At 48.8% G+C, this 20,164-nt stretch overlaps 1 protein-coding gene across 1 annotated transcript in view; it reads left to right on the top strand.

Annotated features, from left to right (window-relative positions):
• Positions 1–20,164, top strand: part of PROM2 (prominin 2) — a 66,679-nt gene that overhangs the window by 31,462 nt on the left and 15,053 nt on the right. The window contains exons 13-18 of the mRNA XM_035119046.2: positions 94–185; positions 579–663; positions 14,219–14,365; positions 14,533–14,604; positions 17,497–17,589; positions 19,567–19,620. Of these exons, the coding sequence (XP_034974937.1) occupies positions 94–185; positions 579–663; positions 14,219–14,365; positions 14,533–14,604; positions 17,497–17,589; positions 19,567–19,620 (543 nt within the window). The remainder of the gene's footprint in view (positions 1–93; positions 186–578; positions 664–14,218; positions 14,366–14,532; positions 14,605–17,496; positions 17,590–19,566; positions 19,621–20,164) is intronic.

The raw sequence follows: 20,164 nt of genomic DNA, 5'->3' as shown, positions 1-20,164 counted from the left end.
GCTGGGAAAGAGATTTCTAAGGATCATCCCTGCACTGGTCTGTTAGTGTTAATTGGCTCTAAATGATGTTTTGCTCCTCTTTCCAATCTCCAGTTCATCGACATGCCTGGCAACTTGCCTCCCTCCATGAATATCACTGAGCACCTTGGCCTGAAGAAGAGCCTCAAGATCACTTCGGCTTATCAGTGAGTGTACCTGCTATCAGGCTACTCAGGGGGCATTTGAGTTGTTGATCCTAAGGAGCTAAAATTAAGGCTCCTTTGAGCAATACTAATCCACCTTCTATTTTGTGGTTTAGCAGGCAGGATTTGATGGTTTGTTTAAGCAGTGCATTTTCCCTGCTTTCCTTCTTGGAATGTATTGCTGAGAGTGGTTCCATGTAAATAAGATTGCCACATCTCCAGATGTGATATGATTTGGAGAATGGAACCCATGTTTTTTGAAAAGCGATGTGAGCAACAGCTAAGAACGCACGTTGGGTGGAATGGAACTATCAAGCAAGCCAGCAATATTGTGGGATGCTGAAAGGGGAGGGAAGGAGGGAGGCAAGGTCGACCTGTTTCCACTCCTTTTTTCAGGCAATGTAAGAATGGGGCTGGTCTCTGGGAAATTCTGCAGCTGGAGGACAATTACACCCTTGACAAATATCTCCAAGTTTCCAAGGTAAGAAGGTTCCTCTGCTGAACTTACATCTCTTCTTCTCCCACTCAGTCACAGAGCCTCCATGTCATCAGAAATCTTCAGGTGACTGTAGCAGCTCTCATTGCTGATGGCTGCTACAAGCACCCGTTTGGCTCTTCTCATAGCACTACTGCTGTCCACATGCCTATTTGCTCATCCTGCCTTTTTGTTGTTGTTGTTGTTCCTTCCTCCCTGCTGCTGCACAACAAATCCAGACACCACTAGAAGGCAAATGAATGAAATAGTGGGTGGCCCCAGTACTCAGGAATGTCTCCTGTGTGAGATGGCTGTAAGATGGAGCGATTAAAAAAGAACCACTTAGTTGCACTCTGCCCTCAAATTATGTCACTAGAATAAATTGTGCAGATTTATGCAGTTGGCATGCATTTGTTTCAAGCTGCATAGTTGCAGTATTTTGGGGAAATGTGGATTTTTTGTTGTTTGGCGTTAAACAAGCAAATGGGAAACCTCCCCATACACTCACCCCATAGAACACCAGAAGTGTCAGATCTGGCTGTGATGAGGCATGCCTCTGTTTACATCTCAGTCCGGTTGTAGCAACAGGCTCTTCATGAGGCTGCACTGAAGATCATTCAGGCATTTCAGCTGGTTCAGAAAGCTGCAGCCAGGCTGTGAACTTAGGCAAGTTTTAGGAAGCACAAGCCTACTAAGTAGGGCTGGCCCTACCATTAGGCAGAGTGAGGCCAGTTCCTTTGGTGTCTGTTCCTCTTGAACCCATGGCCATTCTCCTCTGTTGAACATCAGGTGTCTGTGTGCCACAGGCTCATCATATACGTGGGACAAGAATAAGTCCATCTCATTTACATGCAGAATTTAAAGGAAAATCCATTTGAGATACCATGCGGAAACACACAGTTTCAGTTATTTACCCAAAGTACTTATGAAGTGGTCCAGAAGGGCTACAACGCTACCTCTATTTGTATAAAATGTTTTTTGTTTTGTTTTTTGCCCTTTAAAACTTTTAAAAGTAGTTAATCCAGCCACCCACAGCCTGGAGCACCAGCACACAGGGATTCTTGCTGCCATATACTTAGCACACAGATAGAGAAGTGGCCTAGGGGGCAGCTTGATTGTGTTCCATCGCTCGGGGGGATTGGATAGGAAAAAACATGGCTGCCCCCATGTTTCTTCTCTACAATTACTGAGTGCCATTTTTGCATTTAAATTAAAAATCTTATCTATCATGCATTGTATTTTATTGTTTGTCACCACGGGCATAAAAATAATAATCAAATACAAGGTTTAAATGTAATCAGTAAACAAACACTTTGTTTTGTTTGACCAAAAATGAACTTTGGGTCTGCCCTCGCCCCCTCAGATAAGCCACTTCTTCTTGCATGGTTTATTAATTTTGACCACAAAACCAAATTTTGGTTTAATCAATGCATAATCTCTGAACGTAATTCAAGGGTCACTGAAACTACTCCCATGATATTTGGACTCAAATTAGATGTTATGAGGTGTCCTGTGATTCCTTCCTCCATTTAAAAAACAACCAAACCCTAATACTCAAAGCAAGCTCAGCAAGGTGCAAGCCTAAGCAAAAGAAGGAGAGGCTGCTTAACCCAAGATGCTTTCTCGGTTGGATAAACATTGGTTGTATCCAGTGCTAGTTACACTCAGAGTAGACCCACTGAAAGTAATAGACATGGCTAGCTATGGCCCATTAATATCAACGGGTCTACTCTGAGTAGAAGTTACCAAGATGCATTTTTCTCCTCATGGGTAAAAATAGCAGTTTGGGAGGGTACTTCTGAGCTGGGAAATGCTGGAGGGAGAGGCATAAGCAGCCTCTCCCTGCCTAGACTTTTCCCACTCAAAACATTAGATTATCTAAGCCAGGCTTCCTCAACCTCAGCCCTCCAGATGTTTTGAGACTACAATTCCCATCATACCTGACCACTGGTCCTACTAGCTAAGGATCATGGGAGTTGTAGGCCAAAAACATCTGGAGGGCCGAGGTTGAGGAAGCCTGACCTAAGCTGTTTTGGGTCAAGAAAATTCTAGGACAGCATATAGAATGGAGGGGTGGGAGGCTGGAGCTGGCCAGCAATAATACAGTACAATCACATCTTGCATAAGGGTTATGTTCCAAGGATAGTGCATCTATGCAAAAACATTATACAGTACTCGAGCCATCCTCTTGGAACCACCCCCATGTGACTAGCCTTATCTTTCCAGAGCTGTTCACCAAGCAAGTTCTTACCCCCTTGCATATCGGGCTTTGGGATGCTCTCACAAGATCTTGTGGGGCCTCTGAGATCCCGTGAGAGCATCACAGGCCCACTAAGCAAGGCAGAGAGCTTAAAAGCTCCTTCTATACCAGGGAAACTCTCCACCATCCATGCTTTAATTTGTGCAATTTCAACCAGCTGGCCTACAACCATGTAAGGTCAAAATCGCACGAGTAAGCTGCAATTGTTCTGTACAATAAAATGTACAGGATATAGGAAATAAAAGAAGTGAGAAAAATGAAATTAAAAACCATGCAGCACCTAGCACAGCATGTTAGAATTTCCGCAACAGGCAGAAAAAAACAACAACACACATTGAGCGGTCTGCCAAGACCCTCAGCAATTTTCAAGTGGTCCACGGTGGGGGGGGTAGAGTTTGGGAACTTCTAGCCTAGGATAATCCCCTCTGCTGCTCTCTGCCCTCACCGGCCCTTGAAGAGAGTGTTTTGCTCCTTGGGCTACAGGAAGCTGTAGCCTAGGTAGAGTTTGGGAACTTCTAGCCTAGGATAATCCCCTCTGCTGCTCTCTGCCCTCACCGGCCCTTGAAGAGAGTGTTTTGCTCCTTGGGCTACAGGAAGCTGTAGCCTAGGTAGAGTTTGGGAACTTCTAGCCTAGGATAATCCCCTCTGCTGCTCTCTGCCCTCACCGGCCCTTGAAGAGAGTGTTTTGCTCCTTGGGCTACAGGAAGCTGTAGCCTAGGTAGAGTTTGGGAACTTCTAGCCTAGGATAATCCCCTCTGCTGCTCTCTGCCCTCACCGGCCCTTGAAGAGAGTGTTTTGCTCCTTGGGCTACAGGAAGCTGTAGCCTAGGTAGAGTTTGGGAACTTCTAGCCTAGGATAATCCCCTCTGCTGCTCTCTGCCCTCACCGGCCCTTGAAGAGAGTGTTTTGCTCCTTGGGCTACAGGAAGCTGTAGCCTAGGTAGAGTTTGGGAACTTCTAGCCTAGGATAATCCCCTCTGCTGCTCTCTGCCCTCACCGGCCCTTGAAGAGAGTGTTTTGCTCCTTGGGCTACAGGAAGCTGTAGCCTAGGTAGAGTTTGGGAACTTCTAGCCTAGGATAATCCCCTCTGCTGCTCTCTGCCCTCACCGGCCCTTGAAGAGAGTGTTTTGCTCCTTGGGCTACAGGAAGCTGTAGCCTAGGTAGAGTTTGGGAACTTCTAGCCTAGGATAATCCCCTCTGCTGCTCTCTGCCCTCACCGGCCCTTGAAGAGAGTGTTTTGCTCCTTGGGCTACAGGAAGCTGTAGCCTAGGTAGAGTTTGGGAACTTCTAGCCTAGGATAATCCCCTCTGCTGCTCTCTGCCCTCACCGGCCCTTGAAGAGAGTGTTTTGCTCCTTGGGCTACAGGAAGCTGTAGCCTAGGTAGAGTTTGGGAACTTCTAGCCTAGGATAATCCCCTCTGCTGCTCTCTGCCCTCACCGGCCCTTGAAGAGAGTGTTTTGCTCCTTGGGCTACAGGAAGCTGTAGCCTAGGTAGAGTTTGGGAACTTCTAGCCTAGGATAATCCCCTCTGCTGCTCTCTGCCCTCACCGGCCCTTGAAGAGAGTGTTTTGCTCCTTGGGCTACAGGAAGCTGTAGCCTAGGTAGAGTTTGGGAACTTCTAGCCTAGGATAATCCCCTCTGCTGCTCTCTGCCCTCACCGGCCCTTGAAGAGAGTGTTTTGCTCCTTGGGCTACAGGAAGCTGTAGCCTAGGTAGAGTTTGGGAACTTCTAGCCTAGGATAATCCCCTCTGCTGCTCTCTGCCCTCACCGGCCCTTGAAGAGAGTGTTTTGCTCCTTGGGCTACAGGAAGCTGTAGCCTAGGTAGAGTTTGGGAACTTCTAGCCTAGGATAATCCCCTCTGCTGCTCTCTGCCCTCACCGGCCCTTGAAGAGAGTGTTTTGCTCCTTGGGCTACAGGAAGCTGTAGCCTAGGTAGAGTTTGGGAACTTCTAGCCTAGGATAATCCCCTCTGCTGCTCTCTGCCCTCACCGGCCCTTGAAGAGAGTGTTTTGCTCCTTGGGCTACAGGAAGCTGTAGCCTAGGTAGAGTTTGGGAACTTCTAGCCTAGGATAATCCCCTCTGCTGCTCTCTGCCCTCACCGGCCCTTGAAGAGAGTGTTTTGCTCCTTGGGCTACAGGAAGCTGTAGCCTAGGTAGAGTTTGGGAACTTCTAGCCTAGGATAATCCCCTCTGCTGCTCTCTGCCCTCACCGGCCCTTGAAGAGAGTGTTTTGCTCCTTGGGCTACAGGAAGCTGTAGCCTAGGTAGAGTTTGGGAACTTCTAGCCTAGGATAATCCCCTCTGCTGCTCTCTGCCCTCACCGGCCCTTGAAGAGAGTGTTTTGCTCCTTGGGCTACAGGAAGCTGTAGCCTAGGTAGAGTTTGGGAACTTCTAGCCTAGGATAATCCCCTCTGCTGCTCTCTGCCCTCACCGGCCCTTGAAGAGAGTGTTTTGCTCCTTGGGCTACAGGAAGCTGTAGCCTAGGTAGAGTTTGGGAACTTCTAGCCTAGGATAATCCCCTCTGCTGCTCTCTGCCCTCACCGGCCCTTGAAGAGAGTGTTTTGCTCCTTGGGCTACAGGAAGCTGTAGCCTAGGTAGAGTTTGGGAACTTCTAGCCTAGGATAATCCCCTCTGCTGCTCTCTGCCCTCACCGGCCCTTGAAGAGAGTGTTTTGCTCCTTGGGCTACAGGAAGCTGTAGCCTAGGTAGAGTTTGGGAACTTCTAGCCTAGGATAATCCCCTCTGCTGCTCTCTGCCCTCACCGGCCCTTGAAGAGAGTGTTTTGCTCCTTGGGCTACAGGAAGCTGTAGCCTAGGTAGAGTTTGGGAACTTCTAGCCTAGGATAATCCCCTCTGCTGCTCTCTGCCCTCACCGGCCCTTGAAGAGAGTGTTTTGCTCCTTGGGCTACAGGAAGCTGTAGCCTAGGTAGAGTTTGGGAACTTCTAGCCTAGGATAATCCCCTCTGCTGCTCTCTGCCCTCACCGGCCCTTGAAGAGAGTGTTTTGCTCCTTGGGCTACAGGAAGCTGTAGCCTAGGTAGAGTTTGGGAACTTCTAGCCTAGGATAATCCCCTCTGCTGCTCTCTGCCCTCACCGGCCCTTGAAGAGAGTGTTTTGCTCCTTGGGCTACAGGAAGCTGTAGCCTAGGTAGAGTTTGGGAACTTCTAGCCTAGGATAATCCCCTCTGCTGCTCTCTGCCCTCACCGGCCCTTGAAGAGAGTGTTTTGCTCCTTGGGCTACAGGAAGCTGTAGCCTAGGTAGAGTTTGGGAACTTCTAGCCTAGGATAATCCCCTCTGCTGCTCTCTGCCCTCACCGGCCCTTGAAGAGAGTGTTTTGCTCCTTGGGCTACAGGAAGCTGTAGCCTAGGTAGAGTTTGGGAACTTCTAGCCTAGGATAATCCCCTCTGCTGCTCTCTGCCCTCACCGGCCCTTGAAGAGAGTGTTTTGCTCCTTGGGCTACAGGAAGCTGTAGCCTAGGTAGAGTTTGGGAACTTCTAGCCTAGGATAATCCCCTCTGCTGCTCTCTGCCCTCACCGGCCCTTGAAGAGAGTGTTTTGCTCCTTGGGCTACAGGAAGCTGTAGCCTAGGTAGAGTTTGGGAACTTCTAGCCTAGGATAATCCCCTCTGCTGCTCTCTGCCCTCACCGGCCCTTGAAGAGAGTGTTTTGCTCCTTGGGCTACAGGAAGCTGTAGCCTAGGTAGAGTTTGGGAACTTCTAGCCTAGGATAATCCCCTCTGCTGCTCTCTGCCCTCACCGGCCCTTGAAGAGAGTGTTTTGCTCCTTGGGCTACAGGAAGCTGTAGCCTAGGTAGAGTTTGGGAACTTCTAGCCTAGGATAATCCCCTCTGCTGCTCTCTGCCCTCACCGGCCCTTGAAGAGAGTGTTTTGCTCCTTGGGCTACAGGAAGCTGTAGCCTAGGTAGAGTTTGGGAACTTCTAGCCTAGGATAATCCCCTCTGCTGCTCTCTGCCCTCACCGGCCCTTGAAGAGAGTGTTTTGCTCCTTGGGCTACAGGAAGCTGTAGCCTAGGTAGAGTTTGGGAACTTCTAGCCTAGGATAATCCCCTCTGCTGCTCTCTGCCCTCACCGGCCCTTGAAGAGAGTGTTTTGCTCCTTGGGCTACAGGAAGCTGTAGCCTAGGTAGAGTTTGGGAACTTCTAGCCTAGGATAATCCCCTCTGCTGCTCTCTGCCCTCACCGGCCCTTGAAGAGAGTGTTTTGCTCCTTGGGCTACAGGAAGCTGTAGCCTAGGTAGAGTTTGGGAACTTCTAGCCTAGGATAATCCCCTCTGCTGCTCTCTGCCCTCACCGGCCCTTGAAGAGAGTGTTTTGCTCCTTGGGCTACAGGAAGCTGTAGCCTAGGTAGAGTTTGGGAACTTCTAGCCTAGGATAATCCCCTCTGCTGCTCTCTGCCCTCACCGGCCCTTGAAGAGAGTGTTTTGCTCCTTGGGCTACAGGAAGCTGTAGCCTAGGTAGAGTTTGGGAACTTCTAGCCTAGGATAATCCCCTCTGCTGCTCTCTGCCCTCACCGGCCCTTGAAGAGAGTGTTTTGCTCCTTGGGCTACAGGAAGCTGTAGCCTAGGTAGAGTTTGGGAACTTCTAGCCTAGGATAATCCCCTCTGCTGCTCTCTGCCCTCACCGGCCCTTGAAGAGAGTGTTTTGCTCCTTGGGCTACAGGAAGCTGTAGCCTAGGTAGAGTTTGGGAACTTCTAGCCTAGGATAATCCCCTCTGCTGCTCTCTGCCCTCACCGGCCCTTGAAGAGAGTGTTTTGCTCCTTGGGCTACAGGAAGCTGTAGCCTAGGTAGAGTTTGGGAACTTCTAGCCTAGGATAATCCCCTCTGCTGCTCTCTGCCCTCACCGGCCCTTGAAGAGAGTGTTTTGCTCCTTGGGCTACAGGAAGCTGTAGCCTAGGTAGAGTTTGGGAACTTCTAGCCTAGGATAATCCCCTCTGCTGCTCTCTGCCCTCACCGGCCCTTGAAGAGAGTGTTTTGCTCCTTGGGCTACAGGAAGCTGTAGCCTAGGTAGAGTTTGGGAACTTCTAGCCTAGGATAATCCCCTCTGCTGCTCTCTGCCCTCACCGGCCCTTGAAGAGAGTGTTTTGCTCCTTGGGCTACAGGAAGCTGTAGCCTAGGTAGAGTTTGGGAACTTCTAGCCTAGGATAATCCCCTCTGCTGCTCTCTGCCCTCACCGGCCCTTGAAGAGAGTGTTTTGCTCCTTGGGCTACAGGAAGCTGTAGCCTAGGTAGAGTTTGGGAACTTCTAGCCTAGGATAATCCCCTCTGCTGCTCTCTGCCCTCACCGGCCCTTGAAGAGAGTGTTTTGCTCCTTGGGCTACAGGAAGCTGTAGCCTAGGTAGAGTTTGGGAACTTCTAGCCTAGGATAATCCCCTCTGCTGCTCTCTGCCCTCACCGGCCCTTGAAGAGAGTGTTTTGCTCCTTGGGCTACAGGAAGCTGTAGCCTAGGTAGAGTTTGGGAACTTCTAGCCTAGGATAATCCCCTCTGCTGCTCTCTGCCCTCACCGGCCCTTGAAGAGAGTGTTTTGCTCCTTGGGCTACAGGAAGCTGTAGCCTAGGTAGAGTTTGGGAACTTCTAGCCTAGGATAATCCCCTCTGCTGCTCTCTGCCCTCACCGGCCCTTGAAGAGAGTGTTTTGCTCCTTGGGCTACAGGAAGCTGTAGCCTAGGTAGAGTTTGGGAACTTCTAGCCTAGGATAATCCCCTCTGCTGCTCTCTGCCCTCACCGGCCCTTGAAGAGAGTGTTTTGCTCCTTGGGCTACAGGAAGCTGTAGCCTAGGTAGAGTTTGGGAACTTCTAGCCTAGGATAATCCCCTCTGCTGCTCTCTGCCCTCACCGGCCCTTGAAGAGAGTGTTTTGCTCCTTGGGCTACAGGAAGCTGTAGCCTAGGTAGAGTTTGGGAACTTCTAGCCTAGGATAATCCCCTCTGCTGCTCTCTGCCCTCACCGGCCCTTGAAGAGAGTGTTTTGCTCCTTGGGCTACAGGAAGCTGTAGCCTAGGTAGAGTTTGGGAACTTCTAGCCTAGGATAATCCCCTCTGCTGCTCTCTGCCCTCACCGGCCCTTGAAGAGAGTGTTTTGCTCCTTGGGCTACAGGAAGCTGTAGCCTAGGTAGAGTTTGGGAACTTCTAGCCTAGGATAATCCCCTCTGCTGCTCTCTGCCCTCACCGGCCCTTGAAGAGAGTGTTTTGCTCCTTGGGCTACAGGAAGCTGTAGCCTAGGTAGAGTTTGGGAACTTCTAGCCTAGGATAATCCCCTCTGCTGCTCTCTGCCCTCACCGGCCCTTGAAGAGAGTGTTTTGCTCCTTGGGCTACAGGAAGCTGTAGCCTAGGTAGAGTTTGGGAACTTCTAGCCTAGGATAATCCCCTCTGCTGCTCTCTGCCCTCACCGGCCCTTGAAGAGAGTGTTTTGCTCCTTGGGCTACAGGAAGCTGTAGCCTAGGTAGAGTTTGGGAACTTCTAGCCTAGGATAATCCCCTCTGCTGCTCTCTGCCCTCACCGGCCCTTGAAGAGAGTGTTTTGCTCCTTGGGCTACAGGAAGCTGTAGCCTAGGTAGAGTTTGGGAACTTCTAGCCTAGGATAATCCCCTCTGCTGCTCTCTGCCCTCACCGGCCCTTGAAGAGAGTGTTTTGCTCCTTGGGCTACAGGAAGCTGTAGCCTAGGTAGAGTTTGGGAACTTCTAGCCTAGGATAATCCCCTCTGCTGCTCTCTGCCCTCACCGGCCCTTGAAGAGAGTGTTTTGCTCCTTGGGCTACAGGAAGCTGTAGCCTAGGTAGAGTTTGGGAACTTCTAGCCTAGGATAATCCCCTCTGCTGCTCTCTGCCCTCACCGGCCCTTGAAGAGAGTGTTTTGCTCCTTGGGCTACAGGAAGCTGTAGCCTAGGTAGAGTTTGGGAACTTCTAGCCTAGGATAATCCCCTCTGCTGCTCTCTGCCCTCACCGGCCCTTGAAGAGAGTGTTTTGCTCCTTGGGCTACAGGAAGCTGTAGCCTAGGTAGAGTTTGGGAACTTCTAGCCTAGGATAATCCCCTCTGCTGCTCTCTGCCCTCACCGGCCCTTGAAGAGAGTGTTTTGCTCCTTGGGCTACAGGAAGCTGTAGCCTAGGTAGAGTTTGGGAACTTCTAGCCTAGGATAATCCCCTCTGCTGCTCTCTGCCCTCACCGGCCCTTGAAGAGAGTGTTTTGCTCCTTGGGCTACAGGAAGCTGTAGCCTAGGTAGAGTTTGGGAACTTCTAGCCTAGGATAATCCCCTCTGCTGCTCTCTGCCCTCACCGGCCCTTGAAGAGAGTGTTTTGCTCCTTGGGCTACAGGAAGCTGTAGCCTAGGTAGAGTTTGGGAACTTCTAGCCTAGGATAATCCCCTCTGCTGCTCTCTGCCCTCACCGGCCCTTGAAGAGAGTGTTTTGCTCCTTGGGCTACAGGAAGCTGTAGCCTAGGTAGAGTTTGGGAACTTCTAGCCTAGGATAATCCCCTCTGCTGCTCTCTGCCCTCACCGGCCCTTGAAGAGAGTGTTTTGCTCCTTGGGCTACAGGAAGCTGTAGCCTAGGTAGAGTTTGGGAACTTCTAGCCTAGGATAATCCCCTCTGCTGCTCTCTGCCCTCACCGGCCCTTGAAGAGAGTGTTTTGCTCCTTGGGCTACAGGAAGCTGTAGCCTAGGTAGAGTTTGGGAACTTCTAGCCTAGGATAATCCCCTCTGCTGCTCTCTGCCCTCACCGGCCCTTGAAGAGAGTGTTTTGCTCCTTGGGCTACAGGAAGCTGTAGCCTAGGTAGAGTTTGGGAACTTCTAGCCTAGGATAATCCCCTCTGCTGCTCTCTGCCCTCACCGGCCCTTGAAGAGAGTGTTTTGCTCCTTGGGCTACAGGAAGCTGTAGCCTAGGTAGAGTTTGGGAACTTCTAGCCTAGGATAATCCCCTCTGCTGCTCTCTGCCCTCACCGGCCCTTGAAGAGAGTGTTTTGCTCCTTGGGCTACAGGAAGCTGTAGCCTAGGTAGAGTTTGGGAACTTCTAGCCTAGGATAATCCCCTCTGCTGCTCTCTGCCCTCACCGGCCCTTGAAGAGAGTGTTTTGCTCCTTGGGCTACAGGAAGCTGTAGCCTAGGTAGAGTTTGGGAACTTCTAGCCTAGGATAATCCCCTCTGCTGCTCTCTGCCCTCACCGGCCCTTGAAGAGAGTGTTTTGCTCCTTGGGCTACAGGAAGCTGTAGCCTAGGTAGAGTTTGGGAACTTCTAGCCTAGGATAATCCCCTCTGCTGCTCTCTGCCCTCACCGGCCCTTGAAGAGAGTGTTTTGCTCCTTGGGCTACAGGAAGCTGTAGCCTAGGTAGAGTTTGGGAACTTCTAGCCTAGGATAATCCCCTCTGCTGCTCTCTGCCCTCACCGGCCCTTGAAGAGAGTGTTTTGCTCCTTGGGCTACAGGAAGCTGTAGCCTAGGTAGAGTTTGGGAACTTCTAGCCTAGGATAATCCCCTCTGCTGCTCTCTGCCCTCACCGGCCCTTGAAGAGAGTGTTTTGCTCCTTGGGCTACAGGAAGCTGTAGCCTAGGTAGAGTTTGGGAACTTCTAGCCTAGGATAATCCCCTCTGCTGCTCTCTGCCCTCACCGGCCCTTGAAGAGAGTGTTTTGCTCCTTGGGCTACAGGAAGCTGTAGCCTAGGTAGAGTTTGGGAACTTCTAGCCTAGGATAATCCCCTCTGCTGCTCTCTGCCCTCACCGGCCCTTGAAGAGAGTGTTTTGCTCCTTGGGCTACAGGAAGCTGTAGCCTAGGTAGAGTTTGGGAACTTCTAGCCTAGGATAATCCCCTCTGCTGCTCTCTGCCCTCACCGGCCCTTGAAGAGAGTGTTTTGCTCCTTGGGCTACAGGAAGCTGTAGCCTAGGTAGAGTTTGGGAACTTCTAGCCTAGGATAATCCCCTCTGCTGCTCTCTGCCCTCACCGGCCCTTGAAGAGAGTGTTTTGCTCCTTGGGCTACAGGAAGCTGTAGCCTAGGTAGAGTTTGGGAACTTCTAGCCTAGGATAATCCCCTCTGCTGCTCTCTGCCCTCACCGGCCCTTGAAGAGAGTGTTTTGCTCCTTGGGCTACAGGAAGCTGTAGCCTAGGTAGAGTTTGGGAACTTCTAGCCTAGGATAATCCCCTCTGCTGCTCTCTGCCCTCACCGGCCCTTGAAGAGAGTGTTTTGCTCCTTGGGCTACAGGAAGCTGTAGCCTAGGTAGAGTTTGGGAACTTCTAGCCTAGGATAATCCCCTCTGCTGCTCTCTGCCCTCACCGGCCCTTGAAGAGAGTGTTTTGCTCCTTGGGCTACAGGAAGCTGTAGCCTAGGTAGAGTTTGGGAACTTCTAGCCTAGGATAATCCCCTCTGCTGCTCTCTGCCCTCACCGGCCCTTGAAGAGAGTGTTTTGCTCCTTGGGCTACAGGAAGCTGTAGCCTAGGTAGAGTTTGGGAACTTCTAGCCTAGGATAATCCCCTCTGCTGCTCTCTGCCCTCACCGGCCCTTGAAGAGAGTGTTTTGCTCCTTGGGCTACAGGAAGCTGTAGCCTAGGTAGAGTTTGGGAACTTCTAGCCTAGGATAATCCCCTCTGCTGCTCTCTGCCCTCACCGGCCCTTGAAGAGAGTGTTTTGCTCCTTGGGCTACAGGAAGCTGTAGCCTAGGTAGAGTTTGGGAACTTCTAGCCTAGGATAATCCCCTCTGCTGCTCTCTGCCCTCACCGGCCCTTGAAGAGAGTGTTTTGCTCCTTGGGCTACAGGAAGCTGTAGCCTAGGTAGAGTTTGGGAACTTCTAGCCTAGGATAATCCCCTCTGCTGCTCTCTGCCCTCACCGGCCCTTGAAGAGAGTGTTTTGCTCCTTGGGCTACAGGAAGCTGTAGCCTAGGTAGAGTTTGGGAACTTCTAGCCTAGGATAATCCCCTCTGCTGCTCTCTGCCCTCACCGGCCCTTGAAGAGAGTGTTTTGCTCCTTGGGCTACAGGAAGCTGTAGCCTAGGTAGAGTTTGGGAACTTCTAGCCTAGGATAATCCCCTCTGCTGCTCTCTGCCCTCACCGGCCCTTGAAGAGAGTGTTTTGCTCCTTGGGCTACAGGAAGCTGTAGCCTAGGTAGAGTTTGGGAACTTCTAGCCTAGGATAATCCCCTCTGCTGCTCTCTGCCCTCACCGGCCCTTGAAGAGAGTGTTTTGCTCCTTGGGCTACAGGAAGCTGTAGCCTAGGTAGAGTTTGGGAACTTCTAGCCTAGGATAATCCCCTCTGCTGCTCTCTGCCCTCACCGGCCCTTGAAGAGAGTGTTTTGCTCCTTGGGCTACAGGAAGCTGTAGCCTAGGTAGAGTTTGGGAACTTCTAGCCTAGGATAATCCCCTCTGCTGCTCTCTGCCCTCACCGGCCCTTGAAGAGAGTGTTTTGCTCCTTGGGCTACAGGAAGCTGTAGCCTAGGTAGAGTTTGGGAACTTCTAGCCTAGGATAATCCCCTCTGCTGCTCTCTGCCCTCACCGGCCCTTGAAGAGAGTGTTTTGCTCCTTGGGCTACAGGAAGCTGTAGCCTAGGTAGAGTTTGGGAACTTCTAGCCTAGGATAATCCCCTCTGCTGCTCTCTGCCCTCACCGGCCCTTGAAGAGAGTGTTTTGCTCCTTGGGCTACAGGAAGCTGTAGCCTAGGTAGAGTTTGGGAACTTCTAGCCTAGGATAATCCCCTCTGCTGCTCTCTGCCCTCACCGGCCCTTGAAGAGAGTGTTTTGCTCCTTGGGCTACAGGAAGCTGTAGCCTAGGTAGAGTTTGGGAACTTCTAGCCTAGGATAATCCCCTCTGCTGCTCTCTGCCCTCACCGGCCCTTGAAGAGAGTGTTTTGCTCCTTGGGCTACAGGAAGCTGTAGCCTAGGTAGAGTTTGGGAACTTCTAGCCTAGGATAATCCCCTCTGCTGCTCTCTGCCCTCACCGGCCCTTGAAGAGAGTGTTTTGCTCCTTGGGCTACAGGAAGCTGTAGCCTAGGTAGAGTTTGGGAACTTCTAGCCTAGGATAATCCCCTCTGCTGCTCTCTGCCCTCACCGGCCCTTGAAGAGAGTGTTTTGCTCCTTGGGCTACAGGAAGCTGTAGCCTAGGTAGAGTTTGGGAACTTCTAGCCTAGGATAATCCCCTCTGCTGCTCTCTGCCCTCACCGGCCCTTGAAGAGAGTGTTTTGCTCCTTGGGCTACAGGAAGCTGTGGAGAGGTGGCAGGAGACTCAAGCAAGCACTCGTGGGTTGCAGTGGAGCTTCCCTTGCTTCTGCTCTTTGGGATTTTGGATTCTCTTTTGGATTCAAGTCATGGTGCTCACTTATGCCACCTTCCCGCCTTTTGCTCCAGTACACTGCAGAGTTCCAGAAGCGCTTGGACAATTTCAATATCCGCTTTGAAGACATCATCCTGTTAAATGCAGAAGGGAAGAAGGACCTGGAGACTTTCCGAGACAGCAGGATTGACCGGGTAGACTATGCAAACTTCAGAGCTGAGGTGAGAGGGAATGTCTGGGAAGACCCATCCCTGAAGTACGTATGGGCAGGCAGATTTAACAGCAAAAGCCTTGTCTGTCTCTTGTTTCTTCCATCGGTTGCTGATTCACCAAATATTATTTGGGGATGCTTTAAATACTTAGCAATGCTGCTACTCTTTTTTCCTAGATGCACAACCCTGTGGTGAGGACAAACATTCAAGATTTGGCAGTGGAACTTGAGAGACTTAGCAAGGTTCAGGTTGGTATCCTCAGATTTACTGAGGCCTCATCCGCACTGTACCTTTAAAGCAATATTTAAACACTTTAAGCAGTTAAGTTATTGAAACACTTTAAGCATTTATGACTTCCCCCAAAGAATACTGGGAACTGTAGTTTGTTACTGGTGCAGAAAGATGAGAAGACTGGAAGGCAGGCCTGATAAAGTTGACAGTTTAAGTTTTTTACCACACTTCCCCAAGCATTATCAATGCACCAACTAACCTGATAGACATTGAGAAACAAATAAAGAAACATGCAGCCTGGCAAGCGACTAATCTCTGGCAAAAGACTTTTTATCGTTTATGATTTTGCGGTTTAATCTTGTTTTACCAAACCTGAGCGTGAGCAAAGATGACATAGAAAAAACGTATAGATGAGGTCAATGCTTGCAATCTAACAACAGATCCCAGAATAAAGTTTAGGCTACACTGAGCAGCTCCAAAAAGTAAGTGAGTGTGTGTGTGTGCACGCTCCAGCTGGGCTTTCCCCTTTCAGCTTATAGCGACTGTGGGTGGTATAGAACATAGAGTTTCTATGCATGCAGAGGCTGAAGAGATCATGCATTTATTTGCCCCTCCCCCTCCGTGAAACTGATAATGCACAGAGAGAGAGGGAGAGGGAGAGGAAGAGAGACTCCTCAGAGGAAGAAGCTGGTTTAAAGTGGCAAGAGAGACAGGAACCATGAAGAAGCATCATTTTCAAAGAACGGAAACACATTATGTCACTAGGAGTAGAAAGAATTGCCCAAGAGAGCCACAAATGCTCACCTGATTTGAGAAAGTAGGAAGTTTATCTGCTTCTTGATTTCTATTTTCTTTCTTTACTTCTTTCACTTGAGCAACAAATGATAACTTTAAAGAGATTAGTTAAGTTTTGCAGGAGTATGCGTGATTGGGAGGAGGGTGCAGTTAGTGGATTGGTATATCTGCCTTGACCCCTGGTTCAAGGGTTGCCAGTACCTAAAGTACTGGGGAGAGATGATTCTCACTCCTGAGTCATTTGCTGTGCAATCAGATTTTAAGTTTTTGTTATTGGAAGTGTTGGTGTTTTCTATAGTTTTTGTCATGTTCAACCACAACTCTGCTATGCCTTTGGGGTTTTGCGGCTTTCTGACACTTGGTACCTAATATCTCAAAAATGGAAGAATTTCATACTTAACAGTTATGTTAATTGTAAAAGTTAATGGGGAGCCTTGGTGGGCTAAAAGTCCTGTCTTTCAATGTGATTGGTCTGGGTAATCCAGATAAAAGGCAAAGGACTGAAACAATACTTAAGCAGGAGACACCGGTGGTTACATACTGTACTTGCAGGAAACACGTTGTAAACTATCTACAAATCGGTTATTATATCTTAGGGGCTACCATGCACAAATATTGCCTACAGGGACATCAAAAGCAAGGGGAGTGGGGATATTAGATTGTAACTTGTTAAAGTTTGTTGTGAGAGATGTTATGCAGGATGCTAATAGCTGTTTTGTTTTTGTTAAAGGAGACTTACATGCAAATACTATAACTATTGTGTCAATCTATATAGCCCTAATATAGGACAGATATTCTTCCTAAAAGAAACACGACAAAAGCTAGCAACTTTCCAGGAATGGGTGGTGATTTAAATATGATATGAAATGTGATATACAGCTTGTCAGTAAATGGGACCCTTGCTAAAACTCTTAGAGAATTGTTTCAAGTTTCCCACATGATACCAGGGGAAACATCAACCTGTTGGAGGGGATGCCAGGAAACTGGAACTTGCATACATATGACGTGGTTTTGCAAATTTTTAACCCATTTTGGGTTTTTGTATTTAAAGAATTGAGTTTAATATACAAAATGGACCTACAACCTTCCCCTCAAATTGCTTTACTTGGAATAAGCGACACGTCTACTCTACCAGTTTCTCATAAAGAACTTTTAACGTCCCTTCTTGTGGCAGCACATATGAAAATAGCCATGCAATGGCCCCCTGCCTTGAGCTTGAACATTGAAGCATGCTACTCCAGAGGATGGTCAAGAGCCCTGGCTGAAAAGCTGGTGTGCCAGAAGTGTGCGACCAAAGGGAATTCTAACCCTCACCTTTTCTATAATGTGTGGCAACTGTTTTGGCTTTATATGTGTCAAGAAGATTGTGTTTATAACCCACCGGGATTTCATGGTAATATGTGGAAACATTTTTTGGAGTGAACCATAAGTATTTGATATGATATTTCTAAGAAAGGTGGTTGATGTGTTGTGAGTTATAGAATCAACGAATCATAGAATTGTACAGTTGGAAGGCATCCCAAGGGTCATATAGTCCAACCCCCTGCAATGCAGGAATTTATATTTTATGTGTGATGTGAAAAATGAAAATTTGTTTTTTCTAAAAAAAATATTAAAAAAATAAGGGTGCTGGAAGATGTTAGAAGGCGCTCCCCCATTCATCTCACAGAGCTACAGTTCTCAGAGTGTATCTGAAGAAGTGTGCATGCACATGAAAGCTCATACCAAAATAAAAACTTAATTGGTCTTTAAGGTGCTACTGAAGGAATTTTTTTATTTTACTTCGACCCAGACCAACACGGCTACCTACCTGTAACCAGTTCTCAGAGTGATTTAACAATTGTTCCCTCTTTGCAGGGCAATCTGGGAATTGTAGTTCTATGAGGGGAATAAGGAGTCTCATAACAACTCTTAGCACCCTTAACAAACTACAGCTCCCAGGATCCTTTGGGGGGGGGGAAGCCATGACTGAAGTTGTGTCATAGTGCTTTCAATGTATAGTGTGGATAAGGCTTAGGTCGCAAGGGGGGGGGAGGAGAGCGAATCAAGGGAGCTTTTCACAAAATGTCCACCCTTGCCCTCTATCCAATCTGAACTATTGGTGTTCCCTGCAGAACGACAGAGCTCTGCTAGAACGACTCACTGAGGAAGCTCGGAAGCTCAAGGAAATTCAGAATACAAAGGTCCTCACAATGGAAGACCTTGTGGTAAGTGTACAACATGTCACCCTGGGCCCCTGCTGTTGACATCCTCGGTTTTCAGGCTTCAAGCTGAGGATGTGCTGAACCCCTGAACTGAATCTTTTTCAGCCTTCCTCTGCCACTGCCCCACCTTTGCTGCAAATTTAGCTTTAGCGTTTTTGTAGCTTCTTCATTGTTGTTTTTTATCATTGCCAGCCTAGTATAGGTGAGCACTGGCTATTTTCATTGCAGTTGTATCCAACCTGTTTCTCCTCCGCATTTAATCCGCACAACACCCTGTGAGGTAGGCTAGGCTGAGAGGCAGTGAGTGGCCCAAGGTCACCCTGTGAGCTTCATGGCTGAGTGAGGATTTGAACCCTGCTCTCCCGGGTTTTAGTCCAGCACTCTAACCACTGCACCACTCTGGCTATAGGTCAACAGCATACCCTCCAGCATCTATCTGATGCAAATAGGGACATCCTATTATGCAGCAAGAAGCTTCTCTCCCATTTGATCTCACTGCACACATTGACGTCCTATACATGTCTACACAGTGGCGTAGTAATGGGCGTGGGGGGGGGCAGCAGGCTGGACGGGGCTGACCACCTCCTGCGGCCGCCGCCATCAAGGAGAAGCCCCGATGCAAGCGAGACTGCCTCACTCCATGGCTTGCTCACGGGGTTTGCCGCGTCGCTGCGTCGCATGCCTCCTGTGCACGCATGTGTTATACATGACGCATGCGCGCGCCGGACACCCTGCCCCCTGGCAGGGTGTCTTCGGGTTTGCCATCCCGGGCAGCCAGGCGGCTAGCTACGCTGCTGTGTCTACATTGGTCACCTTGAGCCAATTACAACCTCTCTACTGAATCTACCTCACAAGATTGTTGTAAAGAAAAAATGTGTGAGGGGAGGTATCATGTACAACACCTTCAACAGATAAATGGAACGGAATAAATTTTTAGCTGTAGGGTGCCTTGAGTCCCTGTCAGCAAAAAGGAATAATAATAATGAAAACTGTGAGACTGATCAGGAACATACCAGAGAGTAAATCCTCCTGAATTTAGTGGGACTTACTTCTGAGTAAAAAGGCTTAGGATTGCAGTGTAAGGCTGCCCAGTCTTTACCCAGTCACCTGGGAGTAAGCTCCATTGAATGGGACTTACTTCTGAGTAGACAGTGGGAGGCTCCATTTGCAATAAAAGAATAAACACTCCAAACATATCCTAAAAATGGTTGGCTGCTGAAGCATTGCAATTGAAGAATCTAAAGTGGATTGGTTACATTTTCCTTCAAAATTATAGGAAGGGCTATGTTTGCCAGTGCCAAAATTTCCTTCATTTGGTGCAGGTATTTTATTTTCAGTATAAACAAGAGCCCATTTTTGCACCCACACACACATATACTGTATACACACACAAGCATGCAGCAAAGGCTCCTGTTTCCAAAAAGGACAGGGATGGGGATCCTGATCTCTCCACCACTTTTAATTGTTCTCCAAGATGTAGAGGGGAAGAAAAAGCAAACCCGGGGCATTCTGGGATCAAATCAGAAACCAGGATGGCTTCTGTAATTCCAGGACTGTCCCAGGAAAATAGGGACACTTGGAGGGTTTGCAATAGGCAGGTTAGAGACTTTAAATAAAAACCTAGGAATGTGCTGAACTCCCTTGAAACATTTATTTAGTCTTCAAATACCTCAGAGGTTTTGCCTGAGACAGTCAACGCTTCTCAAAAAAACTTGTTTTGCTTCATTTGTAAGCCAGTCATCTCTCTAAGCCACACGATGTGGCTCTGGCCCGCATGACTTCTCTTCCCAGAAGAGCATAAGAAATAAAATGCAGGCATTCCTCAAGTACTAGATGTGGAAAGTCTCCAAATTGTAGGCTGCAAATTTGGTTTTAGGTAAGGTGAAAGTTTTGGGTAGAAGGGAAAGCAAACTATTCCACAGATCACGAGGGGAATGGTTCTTCTATGAGGTACGATTCGGTCTGTTCATTTTCTTATAGGCAAAGCTGAAAGGAAGTGTCGATTACTTATCAACGCTGGGACCTGGCTTCCAGGTACTATTATAGGTTATACAGCTGGAATGGGGTACTTTGGGGTGCTAAAACTCATTCTCCAAGGGAATTCTCCAGGTCTGTGCTATTCTAGTATGTCACCGGTAGTTTTAAATCTGTTTATGTATATAATATATATATAATAAATAGCATGTTTCTGAAACCTCCAGATATATTCTTTTTTGAGGTTCCTTGAAGGACCTTGCTTTTCTCTAAATGTGAGTCAGCTTGCAAATTTAAACACAAGACTTTCTCTTTTTTCTTTTTACTGTATTTGTCTATTTGGGATTCAGAAATATTAGAATAATCCTATTAGAACCAACACACCAGAACCTGAATGAGTTCTGGAAAATATTAACATCAGTATTGCGGGTGACCAGATTGAAAAAATGCAACATGTTGTCTTTTCAACACTGCACTATCAGCTTCCGCTGCCTGTAGTTCTTATTGGTAGAAGGGAAGCCATGTAGCCTTTGGTCACTTCCAGACTGTCAATATTTTCGAGCTGGTGGTGGTCTCAGTCGCATGCCAGCAAATTCCGGTTGTG

Source organism: Zootoca vivipara, chromosome 6 (genome assembly GCF_963506605.1).
Source record: "Zootoca vivipara chromosome 6, rZooViv1.1, whole genome shotgun sequence".
NCBI lineage: Eukaryota > Metazoa > Chordata > Lepidosauria > Squamata > Lacertidae > Zootoca > Zootoca vivipara.
This window is presented reverse-complemented; position numbering and strand designations above follow the sequence as displayed.